The sequence below is a fragment of the Stegodyphus dumicola genome, chromosome 10 (assembly GCF_044657685.1).
Source record: "Stegodyphus dumicola isolate Sdum_Otavi_A_Nest chromosome 10, ASM4465768v1".
Lineage (NCBI taxonomy): Eukaryota > Metazoa > Arthropoda > Arachnida > Araneae > Eresidae > Stegodyphus > Stegodyphus dumicola.
The window spans coordinates 94931384-94950634 of NC_140777.1; the positions used below are offsets into that span (position 1 = coordinate 94931384).

The 19251-nt window shown below is 31.3% G+C and overlaps 2 protein-coding genes across 4 annotated transcripts in view; one reads left to right on the forward strand and one right to left on the reverse strand.

Moving 5' to 3' along the window:
* The window catches only part of LOC118179705 (gelsolin, cytoplasmic-like), a 301004-nt gene that overhangs the window by 234723 nt on the left and 47030 nt on the right, over window positions 1-19251 (forward strand). The window lies entirely within an intron of this gene.
* The window catches only part of Strump (WASH complex subunit strump), a 272405-nt gene continuing 272140 nt past the window's right edge, over window positions 18987-19251 (reverse strand). For both annotated transcript variants that reach the window (XM_085825272.1, XM_085825271.1), the window contains one exon: window positions 18987-19186. In XM_085825272.1, coding sequence (XP_085681398.1) covers window positions 19136-19186 — 51 coding nt within the window. In that variant the 3' untranslated portion in view covers window positions 18987-19135. The remainder of the gene's footprint in view (window positions 19187-19251) is intronic.

Below are 19251 nucleotides of genomic sequence, written 5' to 3' on the forward strand. Positions count from 1 at the left end.
TATGTAATATAAAATATATGAAGACTATATTGTCTTGTTTTTTCTGCTTTCTTTTACTTAATCATTATTAATCTTACTTAATTTTACCTACTAACTGCTTAAAAACATTTTATTTCTTAATTTTTTTTAAATGGTGTACTTTTCTCTTTTGTAGTTGTATTATTTATTACACAGTACAAAATCCGAGATCCAGAGGTTAAATATCCGGAATGATCTAAAATCCGGACCTCAAAGTCACCACCAACTTTTGCCTAGTTTACTTATTTTTTTCTTGTATGCTTTACGCATGCTCATTTGATCCCCCCCCCTGCGCATAATAAAATGTGGAGAGTCTCGATTCTTAATTTAATGTTATTGAAGAAAAATCATTTTAGGATAAATTTTATATGACCAATAATTTAGCTCCACTGCTGCGTATCTGCTTGCCATACATCTCAAACCAAAGCATTCTACATAGATACATTGTTGATTTTACACCTACAAATATTTTTTTATCCCTGACACCAATTGGAATTGGATACTGAGACTCAGATTTTTGACTTTATTTGTTTTTTCTGGCGAGTTCCATTTTTTTATCATACTGCTGGCTTGCGCTGGCTAGGAGGATCGGGACTGTGCCCTTATAATGATAATGATGATAATGATTCCTGACGCCAACCTCGTGAATCATTATTTATTATATTTTGCTTTCATCACCACATGTTTATCAACACGACAATTTGAGTAACGACTCAGGTAGAAATGCCTAAAAAAATTTTTTTTAAGTTAGTAAGTGAATAAAGAATATGGTCAACTTTTATGCTGATATTACGCTTGGCAATTATAACAGATTTAAGTTAAATGTGCTAAGAAATGTTGACGAGGAAAAAATTTAACAAAAAATTTCTTTGCGAATGCTAAAAATATATTTTGTTAATGATACTCGTCAAAAGATTACATTAATGCTATATGAAATAAGAATTACAGATTTGTGATTCACACAAACCCAGTGCCAGAGTCTTAATTAAAAATTTAATAAAATAAATAAATATTAAACTTTTTTTGTAAATTTTGATGCTCTTTAAATTATAAATGCTTCAATATTTTATAAATCACAATTTAATATTTTTATAATTTCTACATGCCATCTTATTAGATTTAAACTGATGATCTAATATCTGGAAAAATCCCAAATCCAGAATCGTGGAAGTCCCGACAAGTCCGGAACTCGGATTTTGTACTGTATTATTTTCTAATTTGAACTGAAATTATTTTGTTTTTATATATGTTGATTATATTATTTGAAAGATGTATTTCTTTTGATGTTACCATTTTATTTACTTTTTGTTATCTTCACAGTAATTTAGTTTTGCTATTGTAAGAACTTTTTTTTAAATTTAATCTATTGTAGGATGATACGTTTAAATACAAATTTCTTAACTTTTGCTGGCGACCTTCTTTTCAGTTTACCTTCATGGATTCATCTTTTATGTACAAACTTTCCCTAAAGATCATTACAAATGACAAGAACATCATTTAGTCTATGTTTCATAACAGTGTTTTCCATGAAAGTAAAAATTTCATAATCTTTTCAAAATTCAGTCAGGCCTTCTATATGACGAGTTAACAAATCTTCATTTATGTCATAAAATTACATAAATTTTTATTTTATTCCTCATGTATTTGCTGCAAGACAATATTTTCACAATATTATTTTTCAAGACTTTAATTTTTCTGTGCACGTTTTTAATATTTTTGCCCGTTTTTATACTAAACTGAGCTATGTTTATATGTACTGAATGCATATATTATTAGTTCCCCTCCCCCCAAAAATGTGTTTATTATGAGTTTAAATTGGCATTTAATTTGATGTGCTTTTATTCTATAGTGTGTTTTTTTGATTTATGTGGATGATATGCATTACACATTTGAAAAATATGTACAAAATCAACCTATGATATACTTAATGGGTTAATAGTTTTAAGTTTATTAGTGTTCATTGTAGATCTATTTTTGCCTATGTAACAGTCCTTAAAATAAATTATAATGGATAGTTCTGGCCAAAGAGCTCTGTTCATTGAAGATTTCTCATGCAGTCAGCATTAATACTATAAAATATCTTCCCCCTCCACTTCTTTTAACAATTTAGATAATTTTACTAGCAGTACAAGATGAGCATGGTAATTTTCTCATTTTGAAGGGAGAAACAAAACAAGAATTTTTGTAATTTAATTAATAAAAATAATCTGCTACTCAATAACATCTAAATTTGACTACTTGTTAAAAGAGTTAGTTTTTCTTGAAGATATATTTTAAGCTATATATAAAAGTTTCAGTTATGTTTTGTGAAGCAAAAAACAAACTTTGTGACAAAGAAATAAACATATGGAAGATATATTTCATGAAAGAATTATATCCTCCCTGCATTCGTATTTGAAATTTTCCAAAGTATGGGAATTGTTTATTACTTCATAGCACTTCTGATAATCACAATTTGTATAATAAAAAATATTTAAAACATGAGATTTCAAAAGACGACATAAATATCAATATCATTCAAACATTTTATACTCATCATTTTTAATATGGTACGATATATTTGTAAACACAATCACTTCTGGTTTAAAAATTGCAAATTATTTATTCATACAAATTACACATCAAATAAGTGATTTAAGCATTTCATAATATATTCCCCCCCCAAGTACTTTCTTGTCTTTTGTAGAAATGCACACACACATTTTAAAGACGCACACACATATATATCCAACAGATGCAGACTTATTTGTCAACATTATCAGAAATATACTGCAGGAGAAAAATTTTATAACTTATAGAAAACAGTTGTCTTTCATTATGAATAAATAATAATAATAATAATAAAAATTTAACAACAGACTGCTTTCACTGCTTTTCTTCAAAAATTATTGTAATTCATAAACATTGCTCCTGCCATTTTTTGAAGTCTCTTGCTCAAGTTTAATTGTTGGTTTGCCAAATGTTTGTCTTAGTATTTTGATAAAATATTTAATGATTTCTTAGTTGCAATTTTTTGCATTCTGGCATTCAGCAATATTGTTGATACATCCAAGTTCCTTAACACTCCATCAGGCACAATATATTTCGGAACACGTTTGGGTACATTGAGCCTGAGAGGCACTTCTTGATTTACTAAACTTTTTTATACAGTACAAAGTCCGAAATCCAGACGTCCATTATCTGGAATGATCTAAAATCCGGACCTCAAAGCCACAAACATTTTTTTTTAATTAATGCTTTATGCATGCACATTTGATTTTTCTTTCTATAATAAAACATGTGGAGATTTTCACTTAAAAATTTCGATTCTTAATTTCACTTAGGCACTAAATAAAACCTTGTTATGGATAAACAATCATGTAAGCATAAATTTGTGTGATTAATAATTCGGCTCCATAACTGAGTATCTACTTGGCATATCCCAAACAGAAAAATTCACTTACTTTATATACCTGACGCCAACCTGGCGAGTCATTATTTATTACATTTTGCTTTCATAACCGCATGTTTATCAATACATGACAGCTTCAGTAATAACTTATGCTGTGATGTCTAAACTTTTTTTTATATTAGTAATTGAATAACAAGAGTATGGCAACCTTTTATGTCAACATTACACTTGGTGATGATTATAGATTTTGAAATGTCCTAAGAAATGTTGACGAGAAAAAATTCAACAAAAATTTCTTTTCATATGGTAAAAATAGATTTTATTAATGGAACTCATAGGCCAAAAGATTACATTTAGTGCTATTTTTTAATTAAGAATAACTGATATGTTATTCAGCATAAACCCAGAAGCGACAGCAGAATATATCAACACCGGATGGCAGAATTTAGGGAAGACGAAACTTTTGGAATTTGGGGAAGCACCGAGCGGCAAAATTAAGGGATGAGAAATTTTTATGATTTAGGGAAAGCACTGGGATCCAAAGTTTGGGGAAGCACCGAGCGGTAAAATTAAGGGATGAGAAGTTTCTATGATTTAGGGGAAACACTAGGATCCAAAGTTTAGAAGTGGTGAAAATTTAGAACTTAAGAAAGCGCTTTGTAGCAGAATTTAGGACTCGTAGAGACTGCACCAGGTGGTATCGAGTGCCGGCTCTAGATAAAATGTGGGAGTTTATTTATTCAGGACTCTTATTAGTTTTAAGCACCTGCAAGAAATAAACATAGGTATAGTAAATAACTAAACTAATACAATTTGGGTTCAATTCAGTACGCAATATGAGAAAGTCAAAGTTTAGTGAAACAACTTGGCTTTCATCGCCAATCTTGTGATACACAGCCAATAATGTATAACGGACTCTATTATGCTAGGCTAAAATTATCTTTACTGATTATAAGGCATTTCAATTAATGCAGCAGACTGATCATCTAATTTGACCCAGCTTATTATTTTTTGTAGACTGTTATTATTACGACAATTTTATAAAAACTAAGCTTGAACTTTCGATTATGTTGAAAAGTGTTTCCAATTCTGGAGCTGCCAAAGGATCTACAATCTGTCTCAAAATTATCTAAGGAGTATGGCATTGGAAAGTCCACTGTATATGACACAAGAAAAAAGAAAAAGGAACTTTTTGAATTTTTTGTGGAAGCACCTTAAACAACTTACATTGAAAGAAATGTTTAATAAAGTAAACAAATAAATATTAAGCCATTTTTTTTTGTAAATTTTGATATCCTTTAGATCATAATTGTTCTTTATTTCATAATTTATGATTTCATATTTTTAACTGTATAATTTCTGCAAGCCATCTTACCAGATTTAAATTGATGATATATTATCCGGAAAAATCCCAAATCCGGAATCAAAGTCCTGACCAGTCCGGATTTCAAACTTTGTACCGTACACAAAAAGTCTTATTTTACAAAAATCAAATCCTATCCATTATTATTAAACTTCCAGAAGTTACTTAAAATACTTAAGGGACATAAAACTATATTTAGAGTCTTAAACGGAAACTATTTACATTAAAAAAATTTTGAAAAATAACTTTTATAAAGTTGCTGTACAAGACTAAATATAGATTTAAAGTTAATTAAAACTAAAATATAGTATAATTGCTCATTCATCTGATTCATTAGGAGATATCCGTCCATCTACATTTCTCTTATAGTACAGAGGACACATGAAAAGAGCATAGGAGAGGCAGGTTGCTGTGGAACACTTTTTCCACTCATGTTAGCTTAATCTTCTTTTAGAAGTCTCCAAATAGCATGTTTCACATTTGCACCTTTTGGAGGTATCTGTGGCTCACTGTAATTTTGAGCTTGTGGTTCTTAGTTGGGAGCGTTATCTCTTTAATTTTTGTTGTTAAGTGTACTGGCATTCCAACAGACTTCAGATTTCATTGAGCAAGTTATCCAAGCACAAGTTCTAGACAGTTGTTTTATGAACAACCATCTTTTAAGTGCTGTGTACCCATTACCAACATGCTTGATCTGAGAATTGATTGAAGTGTTTAACATTGTAAAAAAGATTACCATGCCCCACTGTTTTCCATTCCGAGACATATTATATGAACTGTACATTTTATCTACAATATCTACTCCTAACTTGGTTTCATTGAAGAAACTGATTATTTCTGGTTTCTGTTTTTCGCACTAGCAAAGATAAATAGCTTTCATCATGCAATGATGAAATAAGAAGGGTTCTTTTTTTTCTTAAAATGTAGGACACCAAAACATTACCATCACTATTGAAGCCAAAATTACTGCAGTATTTGTAGTCTGGCTTTGTCCCAAAATGAAAGTCAGTATTTTCTTCAATGTCATCTTCTTCGCTTCCCTCTTGATCTGTCTCTGATCCCTTTTTACATTCCTCTACACCATTTTCTGAATCATTTTGACTTCGTCTTTGACATCCTCATCTTCTTCATCTGATGCCTCCAATAAACAGTGAATTTCTTCAAGGTCTTGAGGGTTTCTTAAATCAAAAATTTTTTTTGACATTTTGAAGCCTGAATCATTTATAATGTCACTATGAAAATGTCAAATTTCGTAATAAGCAATATTTTAAATTATTGAAACATTTTACAATTCATGACATGATAAAGTGCACTGTGCTTGAAAAGTCAGAGTCTAAAAACACACTCAGTTTTGTAGATAATCATAAATATTTTATTATATGAAATCGCTAACTGAAAAAATGTGATACAGTATTAAAAAATCACAGAAAACTTACTTGTCAAATTGCAACGTAATCAAACACAATGAGCCTATTAGATCATTCCATATATCAACTGGAAATGAAGAAATATATTCACCGACTGACTTTACAACTGCCAGTGGCACTAGAAGATAGGAAGCTAACCGGATGGAGAAGAAATGATGAAATTTGAAGAAGGCAGGGCAAACAAAGGTGCTTGATTAGCAGATCAAATGCGCCCAACATAGTGTTAATCTTTATACAGCAGCACACCAGCGGTGAGCAGTAAAGTCACTGAACATTGGTAGTTCAGTTCTGGAGTTCGAAATCTACCAAACAGGCTGGCTGCACGGGCGTTTTGTGGTTTTTCCCATATATAACATGTGTATGAGCCAATTTTCCCTAGAAAGTCCTCCACAAAGCATCCCTCTTCTTAGACAGATAACCCTTGCATGCTTTGCATAATCAATTAAACCAAAAATTCTAAAAACAAATTCAGATATATTCTTAATGGTACTTCAATTGCCACACTACCCTGGAAAACCTGAAAAACTGCAAAAAGTCAGGAAATTCGAAAATTGACTAAAAAAGTTAAGGAATTTAAATATTTTAGTCAAAATCTGAAAAAGTCAGGGAATTTCATACGACGATCCCCTCCAAAAAGTGATTTTTACGCCAATGTTGGAAGCAGTCACTTTCTTAGCGAATTATGTATTGCATGAGTGTCATTTGGGAAGCTGGCATATAACCAATTTTTGCAGCTCAAATCAGATTGTCTTTTAGAAAGGCAAACCAAGTTTCCAGCAACTTTGGTTTGCTGTAATCTCGACAATTGCATGTGGATGTGCAGTGCATGTTGAACAAGAAAATACCTTCTCATTCTCATATAAAACAAAATTATTTTAATTCTAGTATACGGTACACGGAGGATTCGGCAACGTTACGATGAGCAGTAAATCAGACATTTATGATGAGCAGTAAACGGGTCACTTTGGTATTGGCGACAATTTTCAAAATCGTGCCAAAGACAAACTGTATACCATTTTACTAGAAAATCATTTTACATATTTTTTTTCTTTTTAAAAAATGCCTTATTTGTCATTTTGCAGTAAAATAAAAAATAGTAATCAGCCATCTAGGATAACCATTTAATACACCTACATTCGCCAAAATATCATTGATTATTGTAATTCAGTTTTTAATCTTTTAGTAATTAACTTTATTTTAATGTTATTCGTATCATTTAATGTGGCTTCTTCCTTCTAAATTTATTTATTATTAGCTAATAATACTTTTAAATTTCAGGCAATTTTTTCTAGCATACTCCTGAAACTTATTCTAGCAGTATGATAACATACCATCACGAAATTTAATGCACATATTTTTTGCTTATGTATGCTGCTAAATAAATATAAAATACCTGAATTTATTTAAAAATATCATTAAACAGATTTCTTTCTTTCGTTGGAGCTGCAAAATGTCTGCAAAAAAAAAAAAGACATTTTTTAATCCAGATTAGGCAAATTCTAATCTCAATCTTCAGTACAGAAAACAACTCCTTTTATAATTAAGATACAATAACACGCCGAACAAATATTAATTTAGAAGTCAAACAACAAAATTCAGCATTATATTTTCAAATTTTCACAGTGAAAATTTGAAAATATAATACAGTCAAAAGTCGTTAATCCGGACTCGTCGGGACTTCGGCGATTCCGGATTATCGATTTTTCCGGATTATAGATCATCAGTTTAAATCTCGTAAGATCGCATGCAGAAATTCTAAAATTAAAAATGTGAAACCGTAATTTATGAAATAAAGAACAATTATGATCTAAAGGGTATCAAAATTTGCAAAAAGAAAAAGCTTAATATTTATTTGTTTACTTCATTAAACATTTCTTTCAATGTAAGTTGTTTAAGTTTTGCTTCGTTTCATGTGATAATACTTTCTATTTAATTCTATTAAACAGACATAATTTCTTGTTCAGTTACAAAGTTCCGCCGTTCAAGTCCTATAATTGCTGTGTCAAGAACACCGACTAATTTGTCAATCGAAATTTTTTTGTTTTCATTAACCTTTGTCACTTTTCTTCGCTATCGGAAGCGAATTATAATGACGAGGAACTTGTTTTAAATCATATTAAAGACGGAGCATATCGAGATGAAATACTACATTTGGTAAGGAATTATAAGCCAAATAAAATAAAAACATCTGCGCTGAAGATAAGGATAGTGCTGACAAATCAATTTCCAATTCATTAGGCGCCCGCCGCCGAGCAACGTGAAATTGATAAACAGATTTCGGATTTCAAAACATACTTTCGCTTTAGATCCTTTACATATTAACAAATATATATCGGAAATTCTATTTGATATAATCGAAAGTTTAAGCTTACTTTTATAAAATTGCTCTTACAGTCTGCAAAAAATAATAAGCCGGATGCAATTCGAAAATTAAGGAACAACGCAATCATCAACATTAACTGAATTAGATAATTAGATAATTTTAGCTTATACGTCCATTATACATAAAATGCGCACGCGAAAACGTATTCTGCACTTGCGCACACTCATATGCGCAGTCGTAAAAGGTCTTACGCGCACGCGTGAACGCTTCTGCGCATGTGTCAACGTGGCGCATGCGCAGAAAGTTTTTAGTTTTGATGTCCGGATTATAGATCATTCCGAATTATGGGTGTGCGAATTAACGACTTTTGACTGTACTGATTTTTGTTGTTTAACTTCTAAATTCACTCCTGTTATAGTTACAGAAGTAATACTTTGGGGATAAATATGTATGTAAATTGCAAACCTTTGGGTTTTCAAGTAGTACCATAATTAACCTTTCAACACAGCCAACGCACACTACGTGGATAGACTGGAATTTTCTTAAAACACACCTGGAAAAGTCAGAGAATTTCATTCTCTTGTTTGAGTGGCAACCCTGAAAATACTATTGATAATACAGTCAAAAGTCGTTAATTCGGACACCCATAATTCGGAATGATCTATAATCCGGACATCAAAACTAAAAACTTTCTGCGCATGCGCCGCGTTGACACATGCGCAGAGGCGTTCACGCGTGCACGTAAGACCTTTTACGACTGCGCATATGAGTGTGCGCAAGTGCAGAATACGTTTTCGCGTGCACATTTTATGTATAATGGACGTATAAGCTAAATAATTATCTATTTCAGTTAATGTTGATGATTGCGTTGTTCCTTAATTTTCGAATTGCATCCGGCTTATTATTTTTTGCAGACTGTAAGAGCAATTTTATAAAAGTAAGCTTAAACTTTCGATTATATCAAATAGAATTTCCGATATATATTTGTTAATATGTACAGGATCTAAAGCGAAAGTATGTTTTGAAATCCGAAATCTGTTTATCAATTTCACGCTGCTCGGCGGCGGGCGCGTAATGAATTGGAAGTTGATTTGTCAGCACTATCCTTATCTTCAGCGCAGATGTTTTTATTTTATTTGGCTTATAATTCCTTACCAAATGTAGTATTTCATCTCGATATGCTTCGTCTTTGATATGATTTAAAACAAGTTCCTCGTCATTATAATTCGCTTCCGATAGCGAAGAAAAGTGACAGAGGTTATTGAAAACAAAAAAATTTCGATTGACAAATTAGTCGGTGTTCTTGACACAGCAATTAATTATAGGACTTGAACGGCGGAACTTTGTAACTGAACAAGAAATTATGTCTGTTTAATAGAATTAAAGAGAAAGTATTATCACATGAAACGAAGCAAAACTTAAACAACTTACATTGAAAGAAATGTTTAATAAAGTAAACAAATAAATATTAAGCTTTTTCTTTTTGCAAATTTTGATACCCTTTAGATCATAATTGTTCTTTATTTCATAAATTACGGTTTCATATTTTTAATTTTAGAATATGTGCATGCCATCTTACGAGATTTAAACTGATGATCTATAATCTGGAAAAATCGATAATCCGGAATCGCCGAAGTCCCGACGAGTCCGGATTAACGACTTTTGACTACTGTATTTTTGGGGGTACCTCTTTCTAGTATATGAATACATATCTTCTACATAGTCAACCCAAATAGCTTATGTAGTGTAATGTATTTTGCAGTAATTTACAAAACAGACAGTCTTCTTAGTAGAACATAAATTTTATTTCTAGTTCACGGTGATAGACAAATTTTATACAATTCTTAAGTGGCAAAGTTTTCATCCTACTCCTAGCTGTAAAATCTTCAGAATACTAATCTTTTTTTAACAGTATCTCTCGTTGCTGAGTAACGGTTTGATACAAATATGGCGTTGCCACTTCAACAATAATTATACTTATTTATTAAATAACAAGATATTACAACCTCTCCCCTCTCCAGATAAACTTTAATTTATATTTTTATAAATTAAAGCTTACGGTTTTTTTTTTTTTTTTTTTCAAAACAACAATATCAGCACAATACAGAATTGAAATACGAGATATAACATAATAAGATACACTGAGGAAGAGAGGAAGGAACAAAATATTTTTTTTATCTACATAGAGAAACAAATTATTTAATCAGGCCAGGGAGTACGACTTAATGCGTCTACATTTTTATGGTTTTTACCACTTCTATGAACGATCGTGTAATTGTAGGGTTGTAGTACCAATGCCCATCTCATAAGTCGTGGATTTAGACTCATGTTATTTTTTAGCCAAACTAAGGGATTATGATCGGTCATGATGAGGAATTTAGTATGCCCGTCTAAATAACATTGAACTTTCTTTACAGCAAATATTATGGCGGCGCATTCCTTTTCTGTGGTACAGTACTTTTTTTCAGTTTCTCTAAACTTCTTACTGAGGTATAATACTGGATGTTCATTGTCTCGTTTATCTTTTTGAGCTAAAATGACACCCATACCAGAGTTTGACGCATCAGTTTGCAAAATAAACTCCTTATTGAAATCAGGTGTATGTAGTATAGGCCTTTGAGACAGTTTCTCCTTTAGCTCTTCAAATGCTTTTGTGCACTCTTCTGTCCAATTTATTTTCCCTTTCTTTAAGTTTCCTTTCAAAGTTTCTGTTAAAGGTGCTGCGATAGATGAGAACATGGGAATGTAATGATTATAATATCCCGCTAATCCTAAAAATGCTCTGACTTGACTTTTTGTGGATGGCACTGGAAAATCAAGAATAGCTTTTACTTTCACTTCACTTGGCATTCTTATACCACGACCTACAATATGTCCTAGATATTTTACTCTATCTTGAGCAAATTTACATTTTATTGGTTTAATAGTTAAACCAGCGTCCTTTATTTTGGACAAAGCGGCTTTCAGGTGACTTAGATGTTCTTCCCAGGTGTTTGAAAAGATTGCCACGTCATCTAAATATGGAACAGCAAAGTTTTCACAACCGTGAAGGATTTCGGCCATCATTTTACTAAATGAAAATGGTGCATTTTTAAGTCCGAAAGGCATCCGTAGAGGTCTAAATGTGCCAAAACTTGTAACAAAAGTGGCTAATCTTTGAGCATTAGGTGTTAAAGGTATTTGCCAGTATCCCTTTGTTAAATCCAAAAGAGTTATATATTTTGCGCCTGCTACCATTTCTACTCGTTGCTCGATGTTAGGCAAGGGGAAGAATTGTGTTTTAGTCAATTTATTCAATTTTCTATAGTCGATACAAGGTCTTGGATCCCTCCCTGCTACTTCTACTAAAATCATAGGAGAAGTGTAATCTGAATCTCCTATTTCAATTATTTTATGCTGAAGCATTTTATCAATTTCTGTTTTTAATATATCCGTTTGTCTAGGAGACATTCTGTATGGTTTACAGTGGATTGGGGTGTTTTCTGTCAATTGAATATCATGCGTTATTAAATGAGTTTTTCCAGGTTTATTAGAAAAGATTTTTGAAAACTTCAGCAGCATATCATGCAATTCTTGAATCTGTTGTTCATTTAGCTCATCACTTAAGGAGCTGTTTTCTTTGATGTCCTCAAAATCAAACAATGTTGGTTCAGAGTCAATTGTTGGGAAATTTTCCTCCATATCATCAATTTCAGATTGATCTTCTGTAATCATAAGGTTAACCGATTCTGCTCGTCTCTGATAGGGTTTTAGCATGTTAACATGGTAGACTTGGTTAAAGTCATTTTTTTCTTCGAAACTCACAACATAATTAGTTTCGGATAATTTCTTCTCAACCTTCCCAGGACCTTTCCATTCAACTGCTAGTCTGTTTGGTTTATTCGTTGATACAACTGAATACTAAATCCCCTTCAGAGAATTCTCTTTTTATAGCTTTACGATCGTACCACACCTTTCTTTTGGTTTGCATTTCCAGCATTTTCTCTGTAGCCAGCTCTTTGCATCTTTTTAACCGATTTATCAATTGAAAAGCGTATTCAACAACATTATTTCCTTCATCTTTAGGATTCATACATTGTTCATATAATAATGTTACAGGTGTTCTAAGATTTCGACCATATACTAATTCTGCAGGTGTAAATCCCGTACTCTCGTGTGTTATTGTTCTTAAAGCAAATAGAGCTGCGGGAACTTGCTTCTCCCACTCAGGGGCTGCTTCGATACATAAAACTTTTAAAATTCGTTTGATTGTTCGGTGAAATCTTTCAACAGGGTTGCTCTGCGGATGGTGTACTAAGCTTCTAGTTACTTTTATTCCAAATTTTTCTACAAATTCTATAGCTAGATTGCTCATAAAGGAGGTACCTTGATCAGTTTGTATTTCTTTCGGGAAACTCATTCTACTAAATATTTGTAACATGGCTTCAATTACTGACATTGTGCCAATATTAGGAACAGGTACAGCATCCGGATATTTTGAAGCTAAACAAATAGCTGTAATTAAATATCTATTTCCATTCGGTGTTATTGGTAAAGGACCGCATGCGTCAAAGTTAATTTTTGAAAATACTTCTGCAATAATTGGTACTAAAGTCAAAGGTGCTTTGGCTTTATCATTAGATTTTCCCACTCTTTGACATGGATCGCAAGTTTTAACATACTCTTCTATTTCTTTATAGCAATTAGGCCAGTAAAAGTATCTTGTTAATCTATCTTTAGTTTTCACGATGCCTAAATGTCCAGATGTGCTATCATGACATAATTTGATCCCTATATTTTTCAGGAATAACAATTAATTCCCTTTCATTTCCGTTTTTATCTATTTTCCTTTTCACCAACAATCCATTTTCTTTTACTTTGAAATCATTTGTCTTGCTGGAATTTTCATTTTTAGCTTCGTTAAGCAATGACGCTAGATCTCTGCTTTGATGCTGAGATTCAATTAATTCCTTTGAATTAACATTAATCACTTTCTTAATTTCCTTGTCTTCCTCATCAGCTTGCGGTAAAATATCTTCGTCAGTGTCAATAAACGTCAATTCTTCTAGTTTCTCCACTTCAATTTCTCTGCTTCGATCATCTTCAGGAGATCCTTTTACTTGAGATCGTGTCAAAACCGCATTTTTTTTTTCTAAATTTAAGAATTATTTATTTTTGAACAATCGTGCAGTTTTGTTACCCAATACATATCTTCTGGGATCATTTGTAACAACAGCTGCCTTTGTCTTTATATTACCAAGTTCGCAATTAATTTCAACTTCCGCTAACGGTAGACAAACTAAATGGTCATTTAAAAGATATTGCACCCAGACCTGTCAGTCATTTTTGCGTTATCTATGTATTACCGAGAAATAACATCAACAGTGGCACCTGTGTCTCGAAGAATAGGCATTTCATACCCATTCACTAAACCGTTAATTGTATATGTCTCTAACAAATCATCATTTGAAGATACACAATTTACCTTTTCATTTGGTTTTAAGCGAGGACACTGAGGCTTAAAATGTTCATATGATCCACACTCGAAACAACGTGGTTGATATCTTTTGTCATATAAATTTTCTTGGTTTTTGTTTTGGAACTGATTCCTTTGCTGATGATCTTTCTTGTATTTTGAATCATCCCATCTATCAGAATGCTTAAAATGAGGCGGATGCTCTATTTTTTTTCACAAAATTATCATAACGCGGTTTAAATGATCTTTTGTTAAATTTCTCAGTCTGATTGGTAGAAAATTTCGGTTTTATTGTTTTTCTCACATCTTCAAAATCTTCAATTTTCTTAACCATTTCAGTAGGTGAAATGATGGTTGTCCATTGATCCATAAAATGTTCTTTGAAATCAGGAGAAGTACGCTTTTTTATTTGATCAACCAGCATGAGATCTTTTAGCTGTTCAAAAGTTTTAATGTTTAATCCGTTAAGCCATCCTTCTAAATAATTTTTTAATTCATAGTAGAAATCATACCAAGTACTTTCAGTAGATTTTTGGTGTTTATTAAATAGTTGTCGAAATTTTTCCGCAGTCAATTTAAATCGTTGTAACAGTAAAGTTTTTAAATATTCATACTTTTTCGCTTCCTCTTCTGGTTCTCTAGCAATAAGCTGAACAATGTCAGGAGGCAGTAATGAAATAAGTTGAGTCACTTGATTTTCAACAGGTATATTCATTATTTTAGCTTGATGCTCAAATAACACCAGGAATAAACTTATTTCACATTCTTTAGGGTTGAAACGTGGCATGACATCGTGAATTCTGATTTTTAAAGGCTGCTCAGGTAACTGTGTAGTTTCTGCCGGCTGTGCAGTGGCAGCCATTGCTTCCAGCTGAAGTTTCTGTAGCTCAAAGGCTCTAATTCGCTCTTCTCTTTCAAGCTCTTCTTTTCTTTCTTCTCTTTCGCGTTCCCTTTCTCTTTCTTCTCTTTCGCGTTCTTCTCTTCTTTCTTCTCTTTCGCATTCTTCTTTTCGTTCCCTTTCTTCTCTAATTGCAGCCAGTAGTTCTCGAGTAAACTCCTCATCATAATCGGGACTTTCAGTAATCAGTTTATGCAACTGAGCAATCTTAAATTCAGGTTTCACGGTTAAACCTAACTCTTCTGCTAGTACTTTTAAATCGTGTTTTTTAGTCCTAGCTAAGAATGACATGTTGACACAAGTTACTTTTAATAGGCTTCCTTTTGAAATTCAATCTAAAAGCTCGTACTTGTATTAAAAATATATAATTTCTGGCGAGATTTAATTTCTCGAATATGAAATTCACACTAACCAATTGGAGAGAATTATTTAAACAACTTTGCCAGGTTGGCACAAAATAATTTAATACTACGTCGGGTTGACGTTTTAACTCACTATTCACAAGCCTCATTAGCTATAACTATATAAACACCTTTGCCAGTTAGGCAATACAATGGAATTTTACCAATGTCAGTTTGACGATTTTACTATCTATCTCCACGCCTGGTTGGCGATAACAAAAACAATTTTTGCCAGTTTGGCAATACAACTTTTAGAATATACAATCTGTAATACGTCGGGATGACGTTACTATCTACCCCACGCCTGGATGGCGAGAACTTAGACTTTGCCAATTCTGCAGTATAATCAATTCACTCTACGTCAGTTTGACGTTATTACTTATTTTCACGCGCCTGCTTTGCAACAAATTCAAAAACTCAGCTAGCAGTTCTCTTTTTTTTTTTTTTTTTTTTTTAAATAAATGCCGGGATGGCTTACACATATCAATTATCAACATAAAATTTTAATACAAATAAAAGTAAAGCATAAATAATAATTTCAAAATACTTCTTTACCACGAATATTAATTATAAATTTAAGCTGAATAATTTTGGGGTCAGTTATTTTAAGCAAAATCTTACACGATAAACTATAATTCTGAAATAAAGTATTAAAATTCAATAAAAGCTTTTTTAAGAAAACCAAAAGTTGATCTTATCTTCAGAGATCAGCAATATCCTATTTTTGACAATTTTTCTCGGACGCAAGTTACAGAAGCACAGAAGATAACCTTTGAATAATCCGCTTCAAATCTGGCTTTAAAACGGCAGACTTCTTACATCTATTTCTCCTTGAAATAAACAAACTCAGCAATTGGTATAAGCAAACTTGTTCTAAAAAATTCAGTAAATTTCTGGGATTAGGAGACCAGCACCATCGAAATTGATAATTGCACTCCTAATTTCCAGTATCTCGGTGGAACTGCCAATTTATTAAGACTGTAATGTATTTTGTAGTAATTTACAAAACAGACAATCTTCTTAGTAGAACATAAATTTTATTTCTAGTTCACGGTGATAGACAAATTTTATACAATTCTTAAGTGCCAAAATTTTCATCCTACTCCTAGCTGTAAAATCTTCAGAATACTAATCTTTTTTTAATAAAATATCGCGTTCCTGAGTAACGGTTTGATACAAATATGGCGTTGCCACTTCAACAATAATTATACTTATTTATTAAATAACAAGATATTACAGTACCCAGCTCGTTTAATTAGTAAATGTTATGCAATCTTCTCCCCCATTGATTTTTTATTTTAAAGAGTAGCTTAAAATAGTTTGCTTGTTTTGACACTGAGTGCAAGTGAACACATTTCAGAAGAAAACATTCTTTTTTATATTAACAACACCAATAATTGCAGAGGGGAAAATAGTAGAGCCTTTGAAATTTCAACTCCAAAAATTTTATATACAGAGGGTGTTCACTCATTTTTGTAATGATTTTGATTTTCTCTATGAATTTAAATATTAATTTTAAAATACAAATGTGACTGGCATCCAATTGCAATAAGGTTTAATTATTGTCTGCAGCATTAAAAATATTCCATTCTTTAAAATGTGGCTGGAACAAACAATGGATCAAAGCCTACATTTTTGCGCTGTCTGACGAGAAATATTCTTAATTAGTTATTAAAAAAAGATGTGAAAGCATGGTTTTAATATTTCTACACATAAAATAAGTGACATAATTAATATGAAAGGAAAACACGTCAACGTCTGACTGGGAAAAAGGCAATAAAAAGCACATACAGCTCTTATTAAATCTAGTCGCATCTCATGCTTTAAAGGAAAATACAGCCCATCAAACGGCTATTGCAAAATCTTTAAATATCTCTGCAGGAATTGTACACAAAATTATAAAATCTGATTGAAAGCTAATCAAAACAAAAAACGTGGTGTTCATTGCCTAACGCCAAAACATGTTTCTCGGCGAAAGACTATGTGCAGACTACTGCATGAAAAAAATTATTTGAAAGATGAAAAATGGAAATATATAGTTACAATTGTTGTGGTTTGGATATACTTAACTGACTGCAATAGCAAAAGATCGATTTAATAATTACAACCGAAAAAGAGGAGAAAAAAAGACTTATTATGTTGGTTCAAAGAAAATAAGAAAACTTTTTCCAAAGGTTTTATGGTTATTATTGGATTCTCTTATAACGGAAAACTTAAAATAAGGAAAGTAGGAAAAACTGTGAAAATTAATTACTATCAGAAATATGTTTTAACACCTATTTTTAAAGAAGAAATTATATCTCTTTATCCAAACAATCTTCACTGTATTAAGTTCCATGAGGATAAGGCTCCAAGCCATACCTCTAAATCTACTGCTCTATTTTTTGAAAAAAAAAAAAAAAAAAAAAAAAAAAGAGAAATGAAACAGAATTGAAGCTATTCCTTTAAAATGCATCCCATGCAAATCTTCTCATGTGTCTCCTATGGATTTCTGTGCATTTGGACTTTTAAAACAAGCTTTTTACAAGCGACATCCCAAAACATTGGATGGACTCTGGAAGATTGTGAAGGAGGAATGGAATATATAATCAACCTTGATGCTTTAAGAAAAGAAAATCAAAATATAATATGATTGTGCAACAAAAGGGCTATCAGATTCAATATATTAGAAAATAAAATTTTGAGGTTTGTTTACATATAAATCTTTGCAAAATCATTAGAAAAATTTGTGAACACACTCTGTATTTAAAGTATTATACATAAAATCAAATTTCTGATAAAGTTATACAGGATAATAGAACAGTAAGCCTGGAATGAATAAGAGATTGCTAAAAAGTATAATTTAAGATAAAAGCTAATATCAGTTTATAAAGCATTACATGCAAGTCTTTTCTAAAAATACACTTTGTTAATATGTAATTTAGTAGCAGTTTTTTAAATAGATATTAAGATGGAAATGTCTTTTAACTGCTGATACTATTATGCTACAACAGTACTACAATACTTTGATTTATAAATTGTAAAATTTCTGTCTAATATATCCTAGTAGAAAAAGCAGACAGAATTTTTGAAGAAATATGCAGTAATCACATAAATTCCAGTTTTCCTTTATATAAATAAAGTGATAATGATGTAATGATAGGTGAGTAAGTCATATAATGAGTGAGAGTAAAAGTACCAGAGGAAAGAAATTATGCCTTGTTATCATTAATTAATAAATAATACACTTCAAATTATTACAACATTCATATATAATTAATTATAATATTTTGATGCTTGTACCATAACAATTTACACAGTTAAAAAATGCACGATTTTTATTCAAAAATAATTTCTCCCAATTAATTTTAAAAGTAATCTAGATTTGAAAGAAATGGAAATATTTAGCTACAAACAATATATTTTATTTTTCAGTTAAGTTAATTCTGATGATTTAAGAATCTCTAAAGCTGGACTTAAGAATAATCAAATCATGAACTTAAGCCAATAAGCAAAATTTTCAGATAATATTCTAAAAGCTGTTTCTCACCTACAACTAAATATTGTACCAATCACCTTCCAAAAAAGGTAACTAAATTGAGCATGTATGTACTTTTCTTAAAAATTTTATAGAATTTTATATTAAATAAAAATATATGATAATGTGTAATACAGAAGAAATAATGTTTTAGAAATAATAATAATAATAATAATAATAATAATAATAATAATAATAATAAAAACAAGACATTTATTCTGAAAATTACAATCTACATACATTTCTACTTAATACATTTCTGATTTATTACAGAAATAAAATGTTCATCAGATGATATAAAGGATAGGCAAGTTTCATACCAGGTACGTAATTATTCTTATATTAGCTTCTAGCTTTATCTATGAGTAGAGGTGGTATATGGGCTGTGATAGCCTGGAAATGAAAAAATTAAATTTTGCTTTAACAGCTCAAATTCAGATATGGGCAGAACGGTTATA